Source organism: Suncus etruscus, chromosome 16 (assembly GCF_024139225.1).
Source record: "Suncus etruscus isolate mSunEtr1 chromosome 16, mSunEtr1.pri.cur, whole genome shotgun sequence".
Lineage (NCBI taxonomy): Eukaryota > Metazoa > Chordata > Mammalia > Eulipotyphla > Soricidae > Suncus > Suncus etruscus.
Window position 1 is genome coordinate 70,873,417 of NC_064863.1, and position 26,493 is coordinate 70,899,909.

At 37.1% G+C, this 26,493-nt stretch overlaps 1 protein-coding gene across 1 annotated transcript in view; it reads right to left on the reverse strand.

Moving 5' to 3' along the window:
- The window catches only part of RASGEF1B (RasGEF domain family member 1B), a 672,276-nt gene that overhangs the window by 510,021 nt on the left and 135,762 nt on the right, over positions 1 to 26,493 (reverse strand). Inside the window, exon 2 of the mRNA XM_049790253.1 lies at positions 13,355 to 13,402. Within this exon, the coding sequence (XP_049646210.1) occupies positions 13,355 to 13,402 (48 nt within the window). The remainder of the gene's footprint in view (positions 1 to 13,354; positions 13,403 to 26,493) is intronic.

The following is a 26,493-nucleotide window of genomic DNA, read 5'->3' on the forward strand; positions in this document are numbered from 1 at the left end:
AGGAACCCTGATTCATTGCTAAAAAGAATTTTGACTGATTCAGCCTTTCTGGAAAACAATATGAACACTTTTCAAAGAACTGATAATTGAGATGTTACATGACCCAAAATTTTTGGCATCTACTTCAAGAAACCAAAATCTCTATTCAGAAATGACATTTGCATTCTTATGTTCATTGCAACCCATTCATAAGTTAGAAGGGTCTTCTAACTTCTCCAAGATTAACTTTGAGAGGGATTTGGGGAGAGAAGTGGTACTGGGACAATAGTGGAAGGAAGTGGAGATTGAGGTGCTGGAATGCTTTAATGCATGAAACCTTATATTAACAGTTTTATAAACCATGGTGTCCAAAATATTTTTTTCAAAAAGAAAAAATACATCTCCAAACTTATGAAACGTTTGGGTTTTGCAATGTGCTTTAAATTCTTAAATATAAAATCTACCCATGAGAGTACATTTCAAAGAAAATCTTGGAAAATTCATGTTTTGAAGAATCATCATGTATTAGTCAAATTTAGAAAACAGTTTGAAGGCCATTTTAGGTGAAAGGAAGAACACATTTTAAGAATAAACATTTAGGGGCCGGGCGGTGGCGCTAAAGGTAAGGTGCCTGCCTTGCCTGCGCTAGCCTTGGACGGACCATGGTTCGATCCCCCGGTGTCCCATATGGTCCCCCAAGCCAGGAGCAACTTCTGAGCACATAGCCAGGAGTAGCCCCTGAGCATCAAACGGGTGTGGCCCAAAAACCAAAAAAAAAAAAAAAAAAAAAAGAATAAACATTTAATAGCTGGCAGCCACAACAAGAAATCTGTATTTGCAGAAAACATCTTGAAGAGTTATTCTGTAAAAAGAAGGTGAGCCACAGGGGAAGAAAACCTTAAACAAGACAAAGCTATGCTCAATATGAAATATAAATGAAAAACTGAAAATTATGGAGTTGGTGCAATAGTACAGTGGTAGATGCCATGGCATACATAAAATTTTAGGGGAGCTCAGCCCACCAGATGTATCCTCAGATTTTCCTGGTGGGGAGAACTAAAATAACCCCCACGGGATTCCTCAAAAGGCCTGCTGTGGACGCCTTTTTCCCCTGTGTGGATGGTTGAGGAATTTCCGAAGAGATGCTTGGCATTACATTTTCGGGCAGTATTTGGCTATGTCTCCTTTGTAAATTTCAGGCAAAATTGTGGCCTCTATCAAATAATTTGGCTCAGAAATACTAGCACCAAAGATTACTAAGAGAACCCCTTTTTCTGGATCATATTTAGAACCTATAATTTAAGACAATGTTTTTTCTCTTTTTCAAATATGTTCTTACAGCTGCAGTTTCTGGTAATCAAGGGCAAAGCCCGAGAGCAGACCCCTGGGCTATTGGCTCTTTTCTTTACTTGACCTCTAAAACAATAGAGTCCAGCCCAGTGGAGATCAAGTTCCTAGATATTTCCTACTTCCTCCTAATCCTGATTTTGCATTTGAAGTAAGTTTGCAAAGAGCTGCCTTAAATTGTAACCTCCTTTGTAACTTAAAATTTTTACAGTCACACCCATAGCTTAGGTATTGTTACTGTTGTACTTTGCTTTGTGATTGTAATTCTTCTTCTTCTCTATACCTATGGATGGTTTTACCCTTATAAATCCCCTTGCCTAAAGATTAAACTTGTCCGCACTCCTGCTAGAAGATGTGTTGACCTCACATACTCTGTGTTTGGGCATCATTTTTTTCAATATTTTCCCATACGCCGACCTGGGCAACCCACTCTCCCTGAAGTGGATTCACTGAAATCCCACTGGTGCTGCAAGACAGAAGCTGCTTGCAGCAGGTAGAGGTTTGCATAAAGTCCACCTGGGTTTGATCCCTTGCACCCCAGAACATGTGTTCTTCTATGAGTGACCTTTTAGCACTGCTGAGTGTGATCCAATCCATCCCTCCCAATATTTTAACTGAAATTTTCTGAAAGCATAGATTGTAGAAGAGTGAGAAAACAGAAGATGTGATAACACAGTAAAACATTTTATATAATTGCTTGAATCTAGAATCAAATTCCATTTTACAGAAAACAATCATAAAGTACTTCTTTCACATTTTGGGGGCTGGGGTTCTTAGCCACACTCAATGGTACTCAGGGCTTAGTTCTTGTTTTGCACTGAGGGCTCAGGGATCACATCTGGCAGGCTTGGGAAACCATACTTGTTGCTGGAGTTCAAACCTAAGTTGACCAGATGCAAGTCGTGAACCCAACCTGCTGTAATTTGTTTCAGTTTTTACAAATAATTTTTCCAAGGGGATTAATAAATTTTATATAGATTAAATTTGTATCCACAGAAATAATCTAATAAAATATATCCTATGATCCCTAATTTAATCCTGTCTACAAAGTACCTTATGATGTGCAAGATAACACATTAAGTTTGTTGAAATTGGGATAATGGCCACCTGGCATAGTAACTTGTCTGCTGACCATGCTTACCACCTGAGAAATTGTCATTGACTATAATATTATGTATGGATATTTAGTGGCTAACAAAAAACATCAGTAGCAACTTCATTATTACAGCTTCACTCTCAATGCTTTGAAAAAGAAGTGAAATATCTGATGGCCTTCTACATCTCTGGTATAGAATTTTCATTTTTATTTAATATATTTACTATCCTTTTATTTCTTCTTCTTACTGTTAGGGAAACTTTTATATATGTAAAAACAGGTTGTATTTTACCTTCAAATGGTAAAGGACTAATTATGTGTGTTAAATATTTATGGATAAAAGTTGTAAGACCTAATAGAATAGAGAACTATTAAATTAAAAGGTTAATTACTATTTTTATAGCAGTAACAGTGAGTCTAAAGTTGAAGGTTAATATTCTACAGGAAATCATCCAATAGCATAAGCAGGTGCTTACCATATTCTGTTAATTTAACAGAATGTCTTTCTTATTTCTCACCATTTCTTTTATTGGTCAGCTCTGTTCAGTCCTCTGCTTCTAGCCTGCAATTTTGTAGAAACTTAAGGATAATTAAACTTGGAAAGTAAGCAGAAGGATCACAGACAAAGGAACTCTTTATAGCTTCCCAAATTATCAAATACCAAAAATATAGTTCTGTGGATGAAAACTACAACAGCAAAGTTAAATGATGACTAGGGAAAACAGAAAAGTGGGGGAAAGACTATAAGGACAGAGGACAGGACAATCAGAAAGGAAGAAAGACTATAAGATGGGATAAGAATACAGTTAACTCTTTCAAATTACAGTAAAAACTCAAATTATGAAGGAATTCACATAATGAAAGTTCAGGAAGGACATGCAAGCACACACAGAAAAAGCTGGAAAATTAGTAACTCAGTCATAATCCTGAGGCTGGGAACATCATTCTACTGAGAACCTAGAGCTGAATTACATAAGTCCCCTTCAGAAATGGGGAAAAATCTTTTGTCCTGCTCACATTTCTACCAACATTGGCTATTTGGAAAGTGTTTTAGGTCCTGTGTTTCTTGGTGTATTTTTTGATTCTTTCTCCTCTCTAACTTTGCATCTCTCTCTCTTCTTATATAGGTTGGATAAAAATCATGTAGCTTAAAAAAACATAGTAAGTATCAATTAATTACAATAATTCATCTCCTTTGAGACAGTCTAGTTGTGCCTGTCTGAGGTCCTGAGCTAAATGGTGATTCTACAAGAACACAGGAGTGTGGAGCCACATCAGCATCCATAGTACCTGGTGAACAGAGCACAGGTTGTACCCTCCAATCAGCACTGGGCAGTACATCTGCAAATATAGCAGGATACAAGCAGGCTCTGGGGTTAAGGCTGCCTGGACCCTAGATCTGTCAGTACCTCATGTTAAACAAGTGACTCAATATCCTGAAGCATCAGTTTTCTCTGCATTAAAATAGAAGAATGGGGCTGGAGTTGTGGAGCTAGCGGTAAGGCATCTCTGCCTTTTCCGCACTAGCCTAGGACAGACTATGGTTTGATCCCCTGGCATTTTGTATGGTCCCCAAAGCCAGGAGCGATTTCTGAGAGCATAGCCAGGAGTAACCCCTGAGCATCACCAAGTGTGGCCCAAAAACAAAGGAAGGAAGGAAGGAAGGAAGGAAGGAAGGAAGGAAGGAAGGAAGGAAGGAAGGAAGGAAGGAAGGAAGGAAGGAAGGAAGGAAGGAAGGAAGGAAGGAAGGAAGGAAGGAAGGAAGGAAGGAAGGAAGGAGGAAGGAAGGAAGGAAGGAAGGAAGGAAGGAAGGAAGGAAGGAAGGAAGGAAGGAAGGAAGGAAGGAAGGAAGGGGAGGAAAGGGAAGGAAAGAATGAAGGAAGGAAAGAAGGAAAGGGAAGGAAAGAAGGAAGGAAGGAAAGAAGGAAAGGGAAGGAAAGAAGGAAGGAAGGAAGGAAAGGGAAGGAAGAAAGGAAGGAAGGAAAGGGAAGGAAGGAAGGAAAGAAGGAAAGGGAAGGAAGGAAGGAAAGAAGGAAAGGGAAGGAAAGAAGGAGGGAAGGAAGGAAGGAAAGGGAAGGAAGGGTATAAGGAAGAAAAGAAGGAAGGAGGAAGGGAAGGAAGGAAGGAAGAAAGGAAGGAAGGAAGGAAGGAAGAAAGGAAGGAAGGAGGGAAGAAAGGAAGAAGGAAGGAAGGAAAGGGAAGGAAGGAAGGAGGGAAGAAAGGAAAGAAGAAAAGGGAAGGAAGGAAGGAGGGAAGGAAGGAGGGAAGAAAGGAAGGAAGGAAAGGGAAGGAAGGTAGGATAATTGGAAACAATAGAACTTTCACCTGAGGAACACCACCTCTTAAGTTTTGGTTTTTGTTGCCAATTTTTATTTAGTTACCATGGTTTACAATGCTACTAACAGCAAAGTTTCAGACATACTGTGTGCCAATTCCATGCCCAACACTTATGTAAGCATCTGTTTGTGGTACCAAGGTCTCATCCCAATCTCTTTTGGTTTTTGTTGTTGTTGTTCTGGGTTTGACTGTCTGGGGGCCACATCCAGTGATGATCAGGGTTAACTCCTGGTTTGATCAAGGATCTCTCCTGGTATCTTTCCTGCATACATGGTGCAGGAACAAATGGGCTGGTTACATGCAAGGCAAGTGACATTTTGCTTATTTGTTTTTGTTTTTGTTTTTAAGTATGAAAACTGTTTAATATTATAACTGGCATAGTAATTAACTGCTTAATATTATACCTGGAGTAATCACTTGTTACCACAAAATTTCTTATTATTGGTCATCAATTTATTTTTATGAGTTTTCTGCATTTATTTTGTGTCTAAAGTGTTGGGGGGCAGAGAAATGGTACAGTGGATAGTATGCTTGCATTGCATGCAGCTGACCCAGGTTCTATTTTTCATATTTTTATATGATTCCCCCACGCACTGACAGGACAACTTGAATCAGAGCTAGATGAAAGTGTGAGCACAGCCAGCTGTGGCTCAAAAAAATAAGTAAAAACAAAGAGTAGTGCTTTAAAGAATCATGGTCACTGTAAGAGCCAACACTAGGATTGGTAGGATATATAGAAACTATAAGTAAACTAAATGAACAAACATCAAAAGAGTTTGCTAAGGAAAAAGGTTTTGAAACTTTGAGTTCCCAAGGAAGGAACCTTGGATGGAGGGATGCTGACACTGGTGGTGGATATGGATGGAGTTGTAACACTGGCAGCTTTGTAGATTACAGTGAATATAATAAAAATTAAATATTTTTAAAAGTACATACATTATTAAGATTTTTGGCACCCTTCTAAATTTTCTGCCTACCTCATTCATCTCAGCCCAAATCAACAGTGGCATCCCAGAATGCTACCTATTGCATTTTAATGTTCAGGTTTTCCTTTGAGCTGCTAGCTTGGCCTCCCTCTTATTTCATCTCAATATCAGTTTTTCTTTAATGGGTTTATTAATATTTTTTTAAAAAGATCTGCTTGAAATAATATCTTGACTTGGAGGATTGTCATTACAATGGAAGAAGCTAGTTTGTTTGTGTTTTAAACTCTTGACCTATATTTTACTTTAAAGAAAACTTAATCTTTTGTGAGGAGAGGGATCTGGACCACACCTGGGGGTGCTCAGTGCTTACTTCTGGCTCTAAGCTCAGAGATAGCTTTGAGCAGGGCTTGAGACCCATATATGGAGCTGGGTTTGAATCTGGATTATGCACATACAAGGGAAATGTTTTACCTGCTGTGCTATCACTCTGGCCCAATTAGTTTTAAATAAAATCCAAATCTGTTATGCTGTCAAACAATATCCTATTAAGAAATATAAGATTTATAGAACATGTTACTAAGAAATCTTAAACTTAAGTTAACTTTCTAACTAATACACACAAAAATAGTAATTTTAGAGGCATGCAGCATGCATGTCTCTATTTATTAGGGAAGCAGGCACCAGACATGGCTTTTGGCTTTCCTGGTGCAGGGCCTAATTTTCCTCCCAAGAAATATCTGCCAGAAGGCCCATTGGAGAAGTCAATCATTGACCCTTGCGTGGATTACTGGCTATATTTCTGATATGGCTGTGACATTACAGTTTTTCTTTTCCTTTTATTTGATTTTTGTCTCCTTTTCTACTACAGAAATTCAACCTTAGCTATCCTGTAGTCACAAAGAAATTTCAGTACCAAAGAAAGCCCGCCAAAAGCTCCCCTCTGGCTAGTTTATTTGTAACTCTTAGATTGAGTATAACCTGGTGCCAGCAGCTTGTTTTTCTGGGTCTAGCTCCATGATAGTAAGCAATTATTTCTGTCCTCCCGAAAATCTATTTTCCGGCCACTGCAAATACATTTCTTCCAAAACCTGTTTCTCTCCTTCTGTTTCTTTAAAAACCTGTTTTTTGCTTACCCAAAAACACCTCCACCTCATCTTTCACCTTACCTCTAGCAGGGCTCTTTCTCACCTACATCAGGTAGTTATTTGATATGAAGATTCTAGGGTCCAGTACCATTGTGTTGTCCCTCCTAATGATCCTCTGCCCTTTGTTTTCCCTGAAATTACCTTGCATACCAGAGTTGTGCTTAAAATGTCCTCAGCTGAAAAATAAAATTATCTCCCGTCTCATAGACGTGGGTCCCCATACAATGCATTTTGTGTGGTCTCATTTATTTCATATTTCATATTCATCCTCCTTGTGTACCTGCTTTCTTTTGTGAAGGTTTTTCTGACCCCACTAAGGTTTTGCTTAGGGACTCAAGACGTCTGCAGCAAATAATAATAATAATAATAATAATAATAATAATAATAATAATAATAATAATAATAAATTAAATATTCACTAGGCTTTTTGTTTTTGTTTTCAGGCTATACCCAGTGATACCCAGGGGTTATTCCTGGCTATGCGTTTAGAAATCGCTCCTAGCTCGGGGACCACAAGGGAGCCTAGGATCAAACCAAGGTCCATCCTGGGTCAGCTGCATGCAAGGCAAATGCCCTACTGCTGTGCTATTGTTCCAGCCCCATGACTCAGCTTTTTGAAAAGAGTTCTTAACCTGGCAAAATAAAACATGATGGATCTTTTAATTTTTAATCTTGCCAGAGAATCATCATTATTATAATGGAAAAGTGATGCATTTTATGCCTTCTAAAATTCTATTTATAGCGTGAAGTATGGAAGATCTTAATTTATGTAAATCGAATTGATTCAGTTAACCTAAAGTTAACTAAAGTTAACTATAAACCACTTACAAAAAAATAGAATCTAAGTTTTGATTTAAGAACAGTCTAATATGGGCTGGAGAGATAGCATGGAGGTAGGGTGTTTGACTTGAATGCAGAAGAATAGTGGTTCGAATCCTGGAATCCCATATGGTCCCCTGAGCCTGCCAGGAGCTATTTCTGAGTGTAGTTCCAGGAGTAACCCCTGCGTGCTGCCAGGTGTGACCAAAAACAAACAAAAAACTAAACAAAACAAAACAAAACCAAAAAAAAAAAAAAACAGTCTAACGCAAGGCTGCCTGGACCAACTTTTGTGAGTTAAAGTGTATTAATTTTTCAGAATTCCCTTCAATTGGTAATTCCTTTCATTTTCCTTCAATTGAATTTCTTCAATAATCCCATCAAATTTTCAGAATTCTCTTCAATTAGAAAGGGAAATAGCAGTGTTTAAGAATCCAAATCTTTGGTGATATTTCCTAGATGAGAAGTCTCATCTAGTCCTCACCTCTTATTAAATATAGATATACTGATTCTTCTTACACAGCAATTGTCCTATTGAAACACTAACTTAACTCAAGTCAAAGGGCCTCTTTTGCATACCCCAAAAAAGTTGATAGGGATGAAAGATAACATGAATACAACTTTAGGGCATGTGATTTTCTTTCCTTCTACAGTTAGCAACTTTGAGGGTAATAACTCCCATCAGAAAGCAATGCTTTTCCTCAAGCCTGTTTCTTGAACTAAAATAATTCATATTATCTATCTTGACTTCCAACTTTATCTAAATTAAATGTTCCCAAATCAACCTATATTTTGAAGAGCATTTAATGCGTAAATAGTTTTGTGCCTGCCAAGGTGGGGTACAGGCTTATGGAATGGGTGAGAAACTGGGGACAATGGTGAGAGAAGATCACACTGGTGGTGGGATTGGTATTGGAACAATGAATGCTTAAAATAATTAAATTATGAATAACTTATTAAATAAAGTGTTTAAATAAAGATTTTTTAAAAGTATATTAAACATGGAGAGAATACCAGCGTTAAGGTGCTTTAAAAAAAAAAGCAGTGCTTTTCAATGTTCCTATGCAGGATCTGTGTTCAGATACTCACAGCAATAAAAAAGACCCAAATGACTCTCTGAAGCCAGAAGGGACTACAGGAGGAAAGAGGTTTTATCTATGGATGCTAAAATTTCATCAGTGGCTTTTAATTTTTAACATGCCTCAACCTAGAGGCAAGATGAAATACTTGTTTATACTCTCCTTGTATGGAATGTGTGCTCTTTTCATGCAGTTGACCAAATGAGGCACAAAACAATTTAGGAATGTCAGAGTAATACTTCCTAAAGTGGGTGATATGTCTTCATGTGGGGCTCTGAGTCAATCCAGGCTTGTTGGAATAAGCCAGGGTGCAATTGAGGGGTGATTAGCACGTGGGTTCATTTAAAGAAGGTAGATTTTTCAGGGGATGGGCAACTCAGTAACATTCTTATCTTCTGAAAAGTGGGTGATAGGTACAATCATCTTGGGAACTTCAGCAAGAGGATTGATATAGAAAATACTAGGCCGAAACCAAAAAAGACACCTGGAAAAAGACATAAATTGGGGCAGACACTAGAGGAGCGAAGATTTTGAGTCATTTGTAGGGAAAAATAAAATGAAAATAAAACCTGACCTAGAGCCAGAAATAGTACAGCAGGTTGGGCATTTACCTTGCACACAGCCAGGCTGGATTTAATCCCTAACATCCCCTATGGTTATGATCCCCTAACTCTACCAAGAGTGATCTTTGAACAGTAGTAAGTCCTCTGCACCAAGTATAACCCCAACAAGCAAACAAACACTGATACACGTACACAACACAAAATTGACTTAGCAGTCTAACTCTTTGATATTGCTCAAGTTAAAGGGATTCTTAATTTAATATTCTAAATTAATTACCAAAATTAATGGAATACTTAGTATCATACAAAATCCTGAAGATAAGGACTTTGAAGATGAGTCAATAGCTATGAGTGAAATACCTATTCCACCATAAGTGCTGAGGTGCACCTCAAAGGAAATAATGCCTAAGATACAAATGTCACCCACAGAATAGGAGAAGCTATTAACACAATATACTCAGATAGGGCTAATATTCAAAATAAATAAACAAATATCAAAAAATAAAAATAAATACCAAAAAATAATACATAAATAAAATAAAATGCTGCCAAAAAAGAAAATTACAGGAAATTATCCCTGATCAACATAATATATCACATCAAAAAAAATAAAAACAAAAATCATATGATCATATCAATAGATTCAGAGAAAACATTCAATAAGGTTCAACACCCATTCTTGACAAAAACTCATATCAAAATGGGAATTGGAGGAACTTTTCTCAATATAGTCAAAGCCATCTACCACAACCCAATGGCAAATATTATTATCAATGGAGATAAACTAAAAGCCTTTCCCCTAAAATCTGGTACAAGACAAGACTGCCCTCTCTCACCATTCCTATTCAACATAGTACTGAAAGTTTTGCCATGCTGTTAGGCAAGAAAAAGATATCAAGGGCATCCAGATAGAAAGGAAGATGTCATGTTTTCACTGTTTGCAGATGACATAATACTATATTTAGAAAACCCTAAAGATCTGCCAAAAAGCTTCTAAAAAAATAGATTTATATAGCAAAGTGGCAGGCTACAAAATTAACAAGCAAAAGTCAATGTCCTTCTTATACATCAACAATGATAGGGAAGAAATGGACATAAAAAAACAATCTCATTCACATTAGTGCCACACAAACTCAAATATCTTGGAGTCAACTTAACTAAAAAAGTGAAGGACCTATATAAAGAAAACTACAAAACCCTGCTTCAAGAAATAAAAGAGGACACACGGAAATGGAGACACATACACTGCTCATGAATTGGCAGGATTAATATCATTAAAATGTCAGTACTCTCCAATGCATTGTAAAAATTTAATGCAATTCCCCTAAAGATACCCATGACATTCTTTAAAAAAATGGATCAAACACTCCTGAAATTCATTTGTAACAATAAACACCCTCGAATAGTTAAAGCAATCTTTGGAAAAAGGAATATGGGAGGTATTCCTCCCCAAGTTTTAAACTGTATTACAAAGCAACAGTTATCAAAACAGCATGGTTTTGGAATAAAGACAGATTCTCAGATCAGTGGAATAGACTTGAGTATTCAGAGAATGTTCCCCAGACACACACGCAACTAATCTTTGTTAAGGAAGGGGTAAGAAATTCAAAATAAGCAAAGAAAGCCTCTTCAACAAGTGATGTTGGCAAAACTGGTTAGCCACTTGCAAAATAGCAAACTAAGACCCCTTCTAACACCATGCATAAAGGTAAATCCAAATGGATTAAAGACCCTGATATCAGGCCTGAAACAATAAGGTATATAGAACAATATGTAGGTAAAATACTCTATAACATTGAGACTAAAGGCATTTTCAAGGAGGAAAGAAGCACTCTCCAAACAAATGAAAGCAGAGATAAACAGATGGGACTATATTAAGTTGAGAAGCTTCTGCACCTCAAAGGAAATAGAGCCTAGGATACAAAGGAATTAGAGCCTAGGAGACACCCACAGAATGGGAGAATGGGAGAAAACCCACAGAAAGGGGGTGAAAAGTTAAGGAGGGTATTCTGTTTATGACTAAACATGCTTGTAATTATAGTGCTTAAATTAAGATTTTATTAAGAAACTAATTTGTAAGCACACATACTAAAAAAGAAAAAAATACAAGGTACTGACAGAACTTAACAAGAAAAAATTATCTAACCCTATCCGAAATGGGGAAATGAACAGACACTTCCTCAAAGAAGAAATACAAATGACAAAAGGCACATGAAAAAATGTTCCACATCACTAATCATCAGGGAGATACAAATCAAAACAATGAGGTACCATCTCATGCCACAGAGACTGGCACACATCACAAAGAACAAGAACAATCATTGATGGCAAGGATATGGGGAGAAAGGAACTCCCATTCACTGCTGGTATGAATGACATCTAGTCAAGCCCTTATGGAAAACAATATGGAGATTCCCCAGAAAACTAGAAATTGAGCTTTCATATGATCGAGCTATATCACTCTTAGGGATATACCCCAGGAACACAAAAACGCAATACAATAATGCTTTTCTCACACCTATATTCACTGCAGTGCTGTTAACAGTAGCTAGACTCTGAAAACAACCAAGATGCCCTTCAACAGATGAATGGCTAAAGAAACTGTGGTACACATACACAATGAAATATTATGCAGCCATCAAGATAGATGAAGTCATGAAATTTTCCTATATATGGATGCAAATGGAATGTATTATGCTGAGTGAAATAAGTCAGAGGAAGAGAGAGAGATACACAGAATAGTCTCACTCATCTATGGGTTTTAAGAAAAATAAAAGACAGGGGCCGGGTAGGTGGCGCTGGAGGTAAGGTGTCTGCCTTGCAAGCGCTAGCCAAGGAAGGACCGCGGTTCGATCCCCCGGCGTCCCATATGGTCCCCCCAAGCCAGGGGCGATTTCTGAGCACATAGCCAGGAGTAACCCCTGAGCGTCAAACGGGTGTGGCCCAAAAACCAAAAAAAAAAAAAAAAAAAAAAGAAAAATAAAAGACATTATTGAAATAATTTCTAGAGATGAGGGCTGTAAGGACTGGCTCATGATATATGAAGCTCACCACAAAGAGTGGTGAGTGTAATTAGAGAAATATCTACACTGAGAACTATCATAACAATGTCAATGAGTGAGGGAAGTAGAAAGCCTGTCTCAATACAAGCAGAGGTGGGGCACCGGTAATGTGAATGTTGCACTGGTGAATGGGGGTATTCTTTTTGTGACTGAAACCCAACTATAATCATGGTTGTAATCATGAGTGTTTAAATAAAGATATGATAAAAAAAAGAGAAAAGAAAAATCACATTTTTAGTTGTTCAAACTACTGCTGCACTGAGATGATTCTGACAGTCTGGCTATTAGAGTTCCAGTAAGAAAGAGCCTGAAAGATGGTTTAAGACATCAACATGTTTGATTTAAGACAAACTTCAAGTCCTGTGTTTAGTCCCTACTGCAAGGAATATATATGACAATCCAGACCATGCCAAAGGCTGGGGTCCTGAGAAAACAGAAAATACACACAAAACCAAAGCTATGCTAAAATGCCTACTCTGGAAGCAAATTAAATTTAAATTCACATGTACCTTATTTTTGCATATATTATTCAAAACAAGTATTCTCTTCAGCAAATAATTAAATAAATAAAAGCAGCCTAGCAAATAACTATTTTTATTTATCTCAATTAGCATTTTTAAATTTTAATTTTATTAAAATTACTGTGATTTACAAAGCCCTTCATAGTTGGGTTTCAGAAATACAATGGAACAGGGCCAATCAGTGTCAATCCCTCCAACAATGTTCGCCAGGTGCATCCCAACTACCTCCCCTTGCATCCAAGCCTGCCAGTCTAATAGGTCCATTTTAAGTTTAGATTGTTAAAGGTCTCCTGGTTCCATTGTTGATGCCTTTGGCTTAGATATTTAGTTCTGTCATTTTTTTTATCTCCACCAGTGCCCCCAAGACTGACCCTGGCCCCCATTTTTCAAATTTGTGCTTCTCCTCTTACACTCACCAAATAACAATTTTCTAAAGAAATCTGCTGATATGGTGTGAGACAGGGGAAAGGGAGAACATACCTTTTGCTTGGTGCTTGATTTCACGCCAACGCTGGAGTGACTTTTGGACTAGGAGAAAAAAATGAGAAAGAAATCTATGAAGAACATAGTATGCATATATTTTTTATTATCAGGTTATTTCTTTATTCTAAAATTATTGATTCTGGAATGTTTAAATTTAAATATTAAGTTATAATCTTTTCACTAATCTTTTTTTCTCAACTTCTAAAAATCTAAGAATAGACTCTAAGGGCTAGAGTGGGTAGGGTGTTTGCCTTGCACATACCTGACTCAAATTTGTTCTCTGGCAACTCATATTGTCCCCTGAACTCTCTAAGATTGGTTCTTAGTAGCCTCTGGGCATTACTTAGAAACAAACAAGAAGAATTAGCTCTGTGTTGAATTTTATGTACTGAATGGAAGGCAGTTTGCAGTAAGTGAGAATGCAATGATGTACCTACACTTTGTCAATGCTTTGCTAACATTTACTGATTCAGCATCTTTCTTAGGGGACACCAGCAGAAACCCAAAATTGCAACACATAAAGAAACAATATACAATAATGGGGAAAAGGTACCAAGGAAGGGAGTAAAAGGAGAGGTACTGAAAGCATGAGACCCAAACTACAAAAATTAAAAATATATCTGTCAAGGAGGGTGTTGAGAAACCTAGGATCATTAGTGGGGGTTTGGAGTCACAAAGCAGTGAGAATACAGGTGGGAACATTTTATATTCAAACCCCAATTATAAATCATGGTGCCTGAATAAAACATTTTTAAATATACATATATACAAATTATATATATGTATATTTTTTAAAGAAGAGGCACAGAAGAGAGGAGAGAGGAAACAAAAACTAAGCTGAAAAAAATAATTGAGTTTAATAAAGAAAAGTTCAAGGTTTCCAGCAAGTGTATTTCTACAGGATATAATTAAGGTTTGCTCAATAAAATATATCTTTATTACATAGAAATAAATCTCTCAAAATAGTAGTTCTTACAAAGCTTTTTAATTAATAGTTTATTCATCATTTGTTAACTTACTAAAAGTAGTACTCATTTATGCATGGAAATATATTGCTAGAGAATACCATTATGATTTTTTTCTCTCAATGAGAAAGTAAAACAGAAATCAAGTTTACTATATTTAGAATTCAGAGTAAATAGAAGTGTACCATGAAACAAAGTTGACTGTAAATTAGCATAGCAAGAAATATCTATCGAAGTCAGTATCAATGAGTTTAGTTTTAACTCTTCTTCAAACTTAAAAGTAGGATATACAAAGTGCTCATAAAGATAAAATCCCCAAGTCAAAAAATGGGAAGAAGAAATAAACATACACCTCTCTGAGGAAGACCAACAGATGACACATTAAAATAAAAAGTCATCTCTTATGAGGGAAATCCAAATCAAGATAACAATGAGATAACGTCTTACACAGTGATAATGGTACATATAAAAAAAAACACTGGGAACAAACCGTTTTGGCAGGGATGTGGTGAAAAGGGAACTCTCATCCACTTCTGGCAGGAATATTGTCCGGTTTCACCTTTATGGAATATATTATGGAGGATTCTCAGTAAAATCAGAATTGAGCTGCCATATAATCCAGGAATTCCACTTTTGGGTATATATTCCTTGGGCATCCATTCAAAAAGACATATGAACACCACTATTTATCCTAGCACTCAGTACAATATTGAGAGTTAGAATTAACCTAGATGGCCAATAGCAGATGAGAAAACCATAAAGATGTGGTACATAACTACGGTGGAATATTACAGTGTAAGGAATGATGCACTGACAGCAACATGCATAGAACTAGAAGGTATCATATTAAATAAAGTAAGCTAGAAACATTCTTGGCCCCAGAATATAGTGAGAAGAAAAGAAATAGAGTGGAAGAGGAGAAAAGCAAATGTGAAATAATGGTGGCAGGAGCCAAAGGGACTCAGGTGCATTGGTTACGTTGAGAAAGGACAGAACTAAATATCCAAACCATGAACCACAGAGTCAACAACAATGAAATCATCAGATCCAACCTTGAACAACCAAACTTAAGATGGTGCCTGTAAAGATCTCAGGCTGGGCAAGCAGTGAAATATGGGAATCACTCAAAATATTGGCGGAGGAAGGTTGACTGATGGGACTGGTGCAGACACATTGTATGTCTAAAACTTAATTATGAAGAACTTTTTAAAGCACAATGCTTTAAATTTAAAAAATTTTCAAAATACTACTATGGGGGCTGGAGAGATAGCACAGTGGTAAGGCATTTGCCTTGCATGAGGTTGTCCTGGGAGGGACCTGGTTGGATTCCCGGCATCCCATATGGTTGCCAGCCTGTCCAGGGTAATTTCTGAGTGCAGAGCAAGGAGTACTCCCTGAGCACTGCTGGGTGTGGCTCAGAAGCCAATCAATCTATCAATAAAATTAAAAAAATATTATTATTGGGGCCAGAACAATAGTATAGTGGGTAGGACATTTGCCTTAAACATGACTGATCTTGGTTGGTTTCCCAGCATCCCATATGAATCCCCCAAGTCTGCCAAGAATAACTTCTGAGCACAGAGCCAGAAGTAAGCTCTTAGCAACACCAAGTGTAGCCAAAAATAAAAAACAAACAAACAAACAAAAAATAACTACTATGAACACAGGGATGTGAATTTCCTTTTAAAGCTGTGTGTTCATATCCTTTAATGAAGATTATTGACTTCACAACAACAAAAAGTTATTAGCATTTCAAATAGTTATTAGTATTCAAAAATAAGTTTTACTGTACAAAAAATAAAACTAAATTATTAAATATGTGTAGTAAATTTATTTTACAATGGCAATAATAAACTCATACGTGTTTAAATTTTTCGCACATATTCTTAAACAGAGACAGTAATTAAATTTAATTTTTCCTATTTTTGTGAATATTTAATCTTTAGTTAAATACAGAAAGCAGAATCAGATATATGAACCTCATGTATTGTCTTTTTGTACTACTATGGCCTCATGGTGCTACTGGACTACCAGGGTTCTTTAGAGTGTTACTGAATACATAAGTGCTAAAGAAGTTTTAAAAACATAAAGTAAAATGAAGTTATAAGGGTGGACCCTAATCTAACACAATTATTTTTCCTAAAATGAGATTAAAACACAAACACACAGACATGAAAGACCATGTAAAGACAAAGAAAACAACCATCTGCCAGCCATCTGAAGAGAAATCTTTCCAGAAATCATTCTTGCTGACACCTCAATCTTGGGCTTTGGGTCTCTGGATGGTGGGAAGAAGAGAAAGGAGGAATAATTTACTCAGTCTGTGGTATTTTATTAGGGGGTCCTGGAAAAAATCAATATTGCATAGACCTTAACAAATCCACTCCAAAATAGAATTAAAAAAAAAACTTCTAATGGCAGTCCAACAAAACCATGTTGAAATAAAAGAGGTCATTTTTATCACATTCATTGTCAATTAGATATCGTCTAAGAAAGAACTGCAATAAAAATTTTCTTCTTTTTTTTTTACTTCATATACATCACATAAGAGATAGTTAAAAAGATGTGTTGCACCCTAATTCTAGAAATCCAAATTAGGAAGCTGGGTCTCATCCAGGAATATGCATGTTAATGAGTATGTAATAAGTATGAAGGAATTTAATAAGTATGTAGTCCACAAACAATTTGAGAATATCTTACCTGCCAAGGACCATAGAAATGATAGTATGATCTGAAAAGTAGGATATGGAAACTGACACTTTCTCTCACTTTCTTTCTGAAAATTTCAAGTAAGTAGACTGCTTCTCCTGTTTCCTTTAAAAGCTTGTTGTTAAAATTCTTAATTTGATTAAATCAGTGGGTGGGCAAAGATAATTGAAACTAGCTGAATGTTGGCAAATTATTCAAAGTAGTCCAATAGAAGATTTGCAACAGTCCTTTAATCTCACCAAATTAAAAAGTGAATTCTGTGTTTATTTATGCCTTGAGAGATGTAGTTGGGTTTCACACACACACACACACACACACACACACACACACACACACACAATACCATAAACAAGGACAGATGAGGTCTGTGTACTCAACTCAAGCATCATAGCATATATGACCCAGTGGATAAGACTAACTCTTATAAAGGGGACTAAATTGTTGATGGTAGGCAGAGATATAGCTTTAACAATAGAACACAGTTTTTTGCATATCATAAGGTTATAGGTCCATACTGTTGCAAATCAGCCCTTGATGGGGCTGACTGATGGAGGAATGGAGCATGCGGTCATTCTCCTCCAGCTCGGAGCACGTGTCTGTCACCCCATTCAGTAGGTGGTTCTGAGGTCAATGCGGCAGGTATAAAACAGGCAGTCAGACTTCAGAAGATATCAACTTTATTCATTGTACATGGCTGAAGCCCAAAGCCCCAAAATCAGCCCTTGAAAATAGCCCCTGCATTCCACAGACCCTTGCTTTTATACATTAGAATCAGGTACCACCCTAGGGTGGGAGCAGAATGCCAGGTCACACCCTAGGGTAGGGCATAATCACCGATCAAGGTAGAATCAGTAACATAATAATCCCATGGAAATGTTTACATACACAACACATACAACTGCAAAAGTATATAAATAAAAAGTAAATTTTGTGATGATTATGTACTTTAAATATAACTATGAAATATTTGTAATTCACATGGTCAAAATAAAATTTATTTTAAAAAATCTTGTGATGATTGTTATAGTTCATTATGTGTCAAACTGAGTAGCTTAAAAATGCCTAACTAACCTATAAAATATTATTTCTGATTTGTTTGGACTAAATTAGCATTTGAAGGGCCAGAGAGTTAGTTCAAGTGTTAGGGCACGTGATTTGCAGCAGCCAATCCAAGTTCTTGCATACCACCAAGCATTATTGGTGTATTCTTGAAGACCCCTGAGGTGGGTATGGCACTGCAATACTACTAAGGTTTTCCCTGGTGACCCCACCACCACAGGGTCAACGCAGCACTTCATCTCCCAGCCCTTTGGGCTAAAAATTACTAGAAGTCATCTCTTGGTCCCCTGCTCAGCATTTGGATGAAACAGTCCTCCCCCACCACCACCACTACAAATACACACACAAGAAATTAGCATTTGATTCAGCAAACTGAGTAAAATCCAGTGAGAGACCCAAACGAAACATGAAGGAAAAGGAAACACAAATTGTGTTTCTGGCACTCAGGCCTCTTGAGATTTCAGGATTTACAGATTAGGTCACCTATTCTCAAGCCTTCAGGTTGAATTCAGACCAAATTCTATCCCTGGCTTTCTAGTTCCCTAGTTTACAGATGCTTGACAGATTGTGGACCATCTCAACTTCCAAAACCACTTAATCCGATTCTTTTGATAAATCCCCATACACAACTGCATATTCTTTTGGGTTCTGTTTAGAACCCAAATTAGAAAACACTAATACAAAAGCAATTTCTTAGGATCAGAAAAACAGTACAGCAGGTAGGGAGGGCACTTGCCTTGCATGAATCCAACCCATATTCAAGTTGTAGCACCCTTTATGGTGCCCCACGCTTGCCAGGAGTGATCCTTAAATGTAGCACTAAGTATAAGCCCTGAGCACTGTCAGTGTGACCACAAAACCAATATATAAATAAATTTATAGTGATCTCTTATTACTTTTAATAAATAAATTACAGTCATTTCTAAAATTAATCTCTAGCAAATGTCTAATGGAGGTGGATAGTAGTACAAGGTTAACTGCACTGTTGAGCACTTCATGCCCCTGCATTCTAATCCCTACGACAAACTGTGCCTTTTTAAATCTTTCATATTTGGTGTTAGGTCTTAGAGCTGATTTTTTTCCCACAGAAGTTAAGTTCCAATAGAACTTAAAAAGTGTGCAGTTTCATACTGAGAAATGTGAACTTCTTAAAAGTGCACTATCAGAACACTCAAGTTGAAACAAACCAGAAATAAATCCCATTAAGGAGTCATACGATTTCCCTATTACTTCTCTTTTTTAAATAATGGTGTAAATCAAAATGCTTCTTTGATCGATGAGAATAGAGACGAAGTAGAAATTATGGAATTCTGAAAAAGCCTTGATAAAAATGTCAAGACAAGTACTAGATGCTAAGGACACGTGTAGGACTCATATCTGATGCCTGCCAACATTCCTCTCCAAATGCCTTTTCTGATTCAAGTACATCCTTGGCATTGCTCTGCCGTTTCATAGATATGAAAACTAGAACCCTGGTCATTACATGAGGATGAAGAGAGTGAAGGTGACTAAACGGAACCCTGTATCAGAGCACAGTGAGCCAGCTCTCATCAGAGTGTGGCTATTAATGACTATAGCCAGCTGGGTCCTAACTTTCTAAAATAACTAAGGAAATACTAGAGACATAATAAAAGATAGAGCAGGAAAGAAAAAGAAAATCAAAACAATGACAATAAACATGCCCAGGTACACATACATTCTCAAAAGGGTGCAGTGAAAGAAGAAAACTTTACCCAAGTAGTTACATTTCCATTTATAATCGCATTATTCTAAACTGACTTGGAATTCTGACCTTCACTCTTCAAAGTTGATGTTAATTAAAACAGTATGTTCTAAAAAGTTTCTTTAAAGTTGAAAACAGTGAGTGGGGAATGTGATTAGACTTCTAAGGCCTTTTGTGAAAATGAGCTTTTTTTGTCATCTAAGTCTGTCCTGTGATTGGGTAGAGCGTATGCAGTACTTTCAAAGAAACCAAAGGGAGCTAAGTGATTGCTTCCAGCAAATACCCAAGTTTCCCACCAGTTTCCTGTCCACCATTAAAGGGAACCCACTATATTATTGCTCTGGCACTTTCAACAGACTTAGGAAATGTTCCCACTTGTTCTAGCAACATTAAGAATTCAATTTAAAAAACAGGATGAGCCTGACAAGGGAGCCTTCTTAAGTATGGGCTCTAGTCTAAGCTCCCTTAATTGGAACTGTAGGGTAATTTAATGGGATCACTCGGCAAATGGGGTGATTATCCAACCCATAAGTCATGGGAGTACTAGCCTGCTTCTTTAGCAGTCTGTACGCAGAAGCATCACCCCAGGCTCAGAGGTTGGAACAAGTGATACCTCTGAGCTGATGTAATTTTAAGAAAGCAACCCCACTTCATGTTCTTGTCTGAGTTGGCTTTCCAGAACAAAGCAAACAAAAAAAAAAATGATTGAGACAGAAGTTTCCAGAAACAAGAGTATTTGCAGCAAAATGATTTATCAGGTGCAAACAGTGTGGTCAAGACTTTGTAGAATCAAAAGAAGACACTGGCTAATTTTTATCTGACCATCTCTAGAAGACATTGTAGAGTCATCTAACTCAAAAGAACTAAGACAGTCTCAACTGTAATTTTGTATGACAAGTCACCACCTCTGAGATGGAAAGAATCTAATTCCAACACAGATTTCAAGGCATTTTGAATTTCTCTTACAGGAAGACCTATTTTTAACAACTGTAACAAATACATTCTCGCTGACCTGTAAGTTGTCAAGCTCCTTTGATTTTCTTTCTCTGATTTTACTCTATTCCCATGCATTGAGTTATTGGGCTACCATGGACACCATCCTTTCTGTAGCAAGTGGAACAGATATTCTAATGCTGCTACATAGCTGCTGTACTGCCTGTCTTCTTTTGATGATCATAATACCTACGGTGCCGGGAAGAAACAGAGATGACCCTGAACCCAGATGTTGAATGTAGGCATCATAAAGGAAAACCAGTGAGGATGAGGATGTATCCCAAACTACTAACAATGGGCAAAGATTGTCATTTCTGGCCCCACAGAGCCAATGGGAGAGGCTCTGCCTGAGTGGAAGAGCTGGGGCCAAAAGAGCTATTTCACAGCCCAGCTGGCAAAACGTCAGAGAACAATATTCGATTTATCTTCCACTACCTGCTGTCATTGCCCATTTCACAGACCCAAGAAATAGAGAACAAGAAAGTGGTGCTCTGTTTAAAGTCAATGGGGGGAATTAGTGAGTAAACTGATGGAGATTGGATCAGAGAGACCATAGGACACCTACAGCAATAGCATCAGTGGCTTTCATTAGGAAATGCCGCTTCCTTGTTTGGTTCCCTCCCTAATAAAAAAGAATTCTATTGTAAACAGGAGGTTCTTGATTGAGGTTTTATAGCTTGCAATAGTACTGAAGTATATTTATAACTACAGAATTATGATACCAATCCCCCCAATATGTATTAAGACCCCATCTCTACCATCCCACATTCCCTTCCACAGTTCACAGTTTTTCTGACCCTGTCTTTGGAAGATGTCTGTCTACTCCCTTTCTTCTTCATAGTTCTTGACTGTCTTTCAATTCAAATCACTTGGACTCTTAACTTCCTGTTTTATTCCATCAGTACTAACTAGTTACTATCATTATTTTGAATCCAGATTGCTCCAGATGTGATCAGATGTGTTCCAGATGTGACACAACAATCAAGCCCCTTTGACATTCCCCTCTCATTATTTGAGTCCTTCCTTCCTTTCCTGTGCAAAAAGTTCCAGGGCATCTTGTTTTCCCTTTCCCAACCCTTCAATCAATCACTTCTGCCCAAATCTTTGGCTTCTTTTAGTAGAGAATATTTTTTGTCTTGTTTTTTTGTTTTCTCTTGTTTACTTTTTTACATCTCATCTCCCCCAAGATTTTTCTAAACATATACTTAAAATCAATAACTACTGCAAGTATAAAAATTAACATTTATAGTTACATATTTACATTTATTCACATGAATAATATCATGAATTCAGGGTCATAGACATAGTACAGCACTTGCCTTGCATATGGTAAATTGGGTTTGATTCTTGACATCCTATATGATCCCTCAAGCACCACCAAGAGTAATTACTGAGGGCAGAGCCAAGAGTAACCCCTGACCACTGATGAGTGTGCCTCTCAAAGAAATCAAAATCATGATTTCAAACCAATACCTTCATTGCAATACCATTGGGTTATTTTTATTTCTCACCCTTCCCATAATTTTGCATTTTTCTCATGGTGAGTTCCCATTTGAAATTCTGCCTGGTTTCAGATCCTTATATTGTGTCTACATTAGGAAATATTGCACATGTAGGTATTTAAAATTTGGAACAAAGAAATAGTATAAAGATAAGAGTACTTGATTGGCATACAACTGATTTAGGTTTGAGCCCTGGCATCATACTTGGTTCCCTGAACCCCACCTAGAATGATCCATGAAAGCAGATCTAAAAGTAATTCCTGAGCACAGGTGAAGGCAATCCAAAACGAAAAAGGGGAGTGGGGGGAACCAGAGTATGACCCTGCTTGAAGCACACACCAAAAAAATCAAAAACTTCAAAAATAGGTAATTTCTAATGCACTAGTTTTCTTCAACATTTTATATCTGCAGACAAGCACTTCTCTTGCATTCTGGTCCATGAACCAGCACTTATAACCAAGGTGGCAAATCAAACATTTCCTACACATGCAAACCAGCAGGATCTACGGACCGCTGGTTGAAGAACACATCACTAGATGAATCTGAAAGTGATATATCATGACAGAGTGATGAAATAATCACATCTTATGAGAAACCCTGAGGCTGGTATATTAGCTATCAAAACCAATGACAGTGTAGACACAGAAGATTAGATTTTTAAGCGTGTTTTGCAACACTGTAGTAAATTTTCTCAAGTATAATATTTCAACAATTATACACAAATCAATACAACTATTGTGTCAATTTCTGTTTAGACAGAAAAATGCTCATAAATTGTCACAAAAGGGGTTGGTGAGGTGGCACTAGAGGTAAGGTGTCTGCCTTGCAAGAGCTAGCCAAGGAAGAACCGCGGTTCGATTCCCTGGCGTCCCATATGGGGCAATTTCTGAGTGCTTAGCAAGGAGTAAACCCTGAGCATCAAACTGGTGTGGCCCAAAATAAATAAATAAATAAATAAATTGTCACAAAAATGCATGTCAATTGGGATCATACAGTTTTATTAGATTCATGAGTATTCAATATCTCATGCATTCATCATCCTAACTTTATATGAGTTAAGTAACATAATTTTTAAGTAATGCTGGCATATTTTTAAAATCTTCTCATAATATTTGGCCCCACTGTTTTTGCAAAACAAATGGAATATAATCCATATAGGTATGCACTAAAATAACTATAATTTCAAAATTAAAGAGAAGGAAAGAATATAAAGAGGAAGAAGAAAAAAGTTAATTTGGTAGAGTATGAATAAATTTTGGGGGCATTAGTGGCCATATTCCAGCCATAATGAAATGCTGCTAAGAGCCATGTCAATGCAACGCAAGTAAATTCAAGAAAAAAAATTCCAAAATCATTTAAATATCCTGGGGCCGGAGAGATAGCACAGTGGCATTTGCCTTGCAAGCAGCCGACCCAGGACCTAAGGTGGTTGGTTTGAATCCCGGCGTCCAATATGGTCCCCCGTGCCTGCCAGGAGCTATTTCTGAGCAGACAGCCAGGAGTAACCCCTGAGCACCGCCGGGTGTGGCCCAAAAAAACAAAACAACAAAAAAAAATCCCTTCCATTTCCTGTAAGTTAGAGACACTATCCTTTTAGTATTTTGTACAGCAATGAATAAATCTGTGCTTAAATTTCCTGAAGCTGAGAATTCACTCACTGACAACTGGCAACAAAAATAACAATAAATTTACATAATAAGGACTTAATAATGATATTAACATGATAACCTAATTATTATTTGTGCCAGAATTGTAGTTTGTTGTGTATGTAAACAGTAGTTACTGACTGGGTATATGCAACACAGTTAATAAAAGGTTCCTGTAGTATACAACCGCTCAAACAGAATTGTGTTACTATCTTTCTATGCTTGGAGCTTTTTCTGTCCCTTAATATGTTCTCTATAAATACCTATTGGCTTGGATATGAGGCCAGAAAATGCTCTACTATAGAATTCACTAAGAACTGAGATTCAGTCTCTGGATCTGAGTCTAGTCCTTGGAGCTCTGTGCCCTTTCTGACATTCTAAAGCAGAATACCTGCTTAGACAATAAACAGGCTGTTTGTTCTGTAAGTAATGATGGTAAAATGAAAATCACTGTGTGCTTCTAAATGTCTTTTTTTTTTCAGCACCTAAATTATTTAACAGCAAAGAAGGATCTGAATCAGTTCATGTAGCACAGCTACTTTTAGTGTCTTTTAATACTTTTAGTGTCTCATTTTAGCCACACAACAAACCTAGTATGTAAGTGTTATTGCTCTTCCAATATGAGCAAGGAAACTGAAGCTCAGAGAGTGACTTGATATAATATCATACTGGGATTTGAACTTAGACTCCTGTCTACAAAGATATATTTTTCTTTACTTTTTCTTCTTGCTTTTAGATAATCAATTTTGTTAAAATTTGTAGTATAATACATATAAAAATGATCATAGTACCCACATTATGTCCACAGATTAGTAAACAGTATTTTTACAGTTCTGCAACCAATCTATTTTCATCTTCAAAATGTAACTTTCGCATATTGAAAAATGCTCCTTTATCCAGTCCCTAAATGTCACTATTCTACTTTCTAGCCACATGAGTTTAGCTCATTAAACAACCTCTCAAAAGTTATATTATATGGTATTTGGTTTTTCTGAGTAGAATATTTTATCAGCATAGTGTCTCCAAAGTTCATCAAATCACATCATATGTTAAGATCTACATAAAATATTTAATTAACCAGACCAAACCCCTCCAGGATCATACACGCAGGTACTAGGATGGAGAACCTTGAGAAATGGGGATAAAATTGTAAGCCTTGCACATGCAAAGTATGTAAAGTATTTTTCCCTGATTCCCAAACTATCTCCAAAGCCCACGATTTCCTTCCTTTTAAGACCAAATGACACTATTGTTCTCACACACATATGTGTGAATATATCTATATATTATATTTTGCTTATTCATTCCTCTGTTGATGGACACTTAGGTTGCTTTTCAAAAACTGTTCTTCCCTTTTTCTTTAAATATAATTTTTATTTTAATTATAGTGGCTTACATATCGTTCACAGTAATATTCCAAGTACATATTTACAATTGAATCAGGGGAATTCCCACCACCAAATTGTCCTCCCACAACCGCTCCCATCCTGCCTCCCATATCGTCCACTCTCCCCCCCAGGGACTGCTAGAATGTGTGGTCCCTTCTGTGTCTAGTTTATTACTTAGTGGTCTTGTAACTGTTTGGTCTTGGTGCCTCCATTACTGCCCCCTCTAATTGGGAGGTGGGACTAGAAAGTTCAAATTATGTGGTTTTGTTTGAGGAAGAGAAAGGTAATATAATGGGGTTAAAATCGACTACGCCAACTATGAGCAGAGTCATTCTAGAGGCTCTCATCCTTGGTTTGAAGGATGAAGGGGAAAAGAAGAAGGTGAAACACCACAACAGTTCAAAAAGAGGAATCAAATAAGATATCCAATGAGCACTGCAGCAATAAAAATATGCACCACATAGTTGCCATGGTCTTGAGATAGGAAATATGACAAGGCGCAAAGAGGAAGAAGAGAAAAGAAGAAAGAAAAAGTAAATATATAATTTAAAAAATGGACAACTACTTCAATATCTACCCCAAAACAAAGAAATCGACAAAAACTAGATAAAAAATAATAAAAAATAAAAAAGAAGGATTATTTAGTGTTTTTATCTCCACCCCCTCCCCTGCATAGGCACAGTAAATATTGGGGTCATCTAAAACAGAAATCCTCTTGGCCTAAGAGATACAGCGTTTTTCTACCCTTGAATTATATTGTCATGGGATTATCTATAGACTCCTTTCACGTTCATTTACTCTCCCCTTGGTGTTTTTGTGCCGTATGGAAGATTTCTGCTCCGATCTGGATGATAAAAACAGACCTCTAAATCTAGAGGTCTCAGTCTGTGCACAGGTCAAGGAGTGAAATTTATGATGAAGACTTTCTTTGTGATTTTAGAAGTTCTGTTTCCTCGATGTCATTTTAATCTGTCTTCTGTAGTTAGTGGTCTTGGCCCTTGTGCTGAAACTTGGATGGAGCCTGGAATATCGTCTTTCGTTATGTTTCCAGAAGACCCATTCAGTTGCAATTGCCTCAGTCAGGGCTCTGGAATTAGAGGTCATGATTGTTATGCAGGACGTAGACCAAACCCTAGACTAGGGCTTTCTTG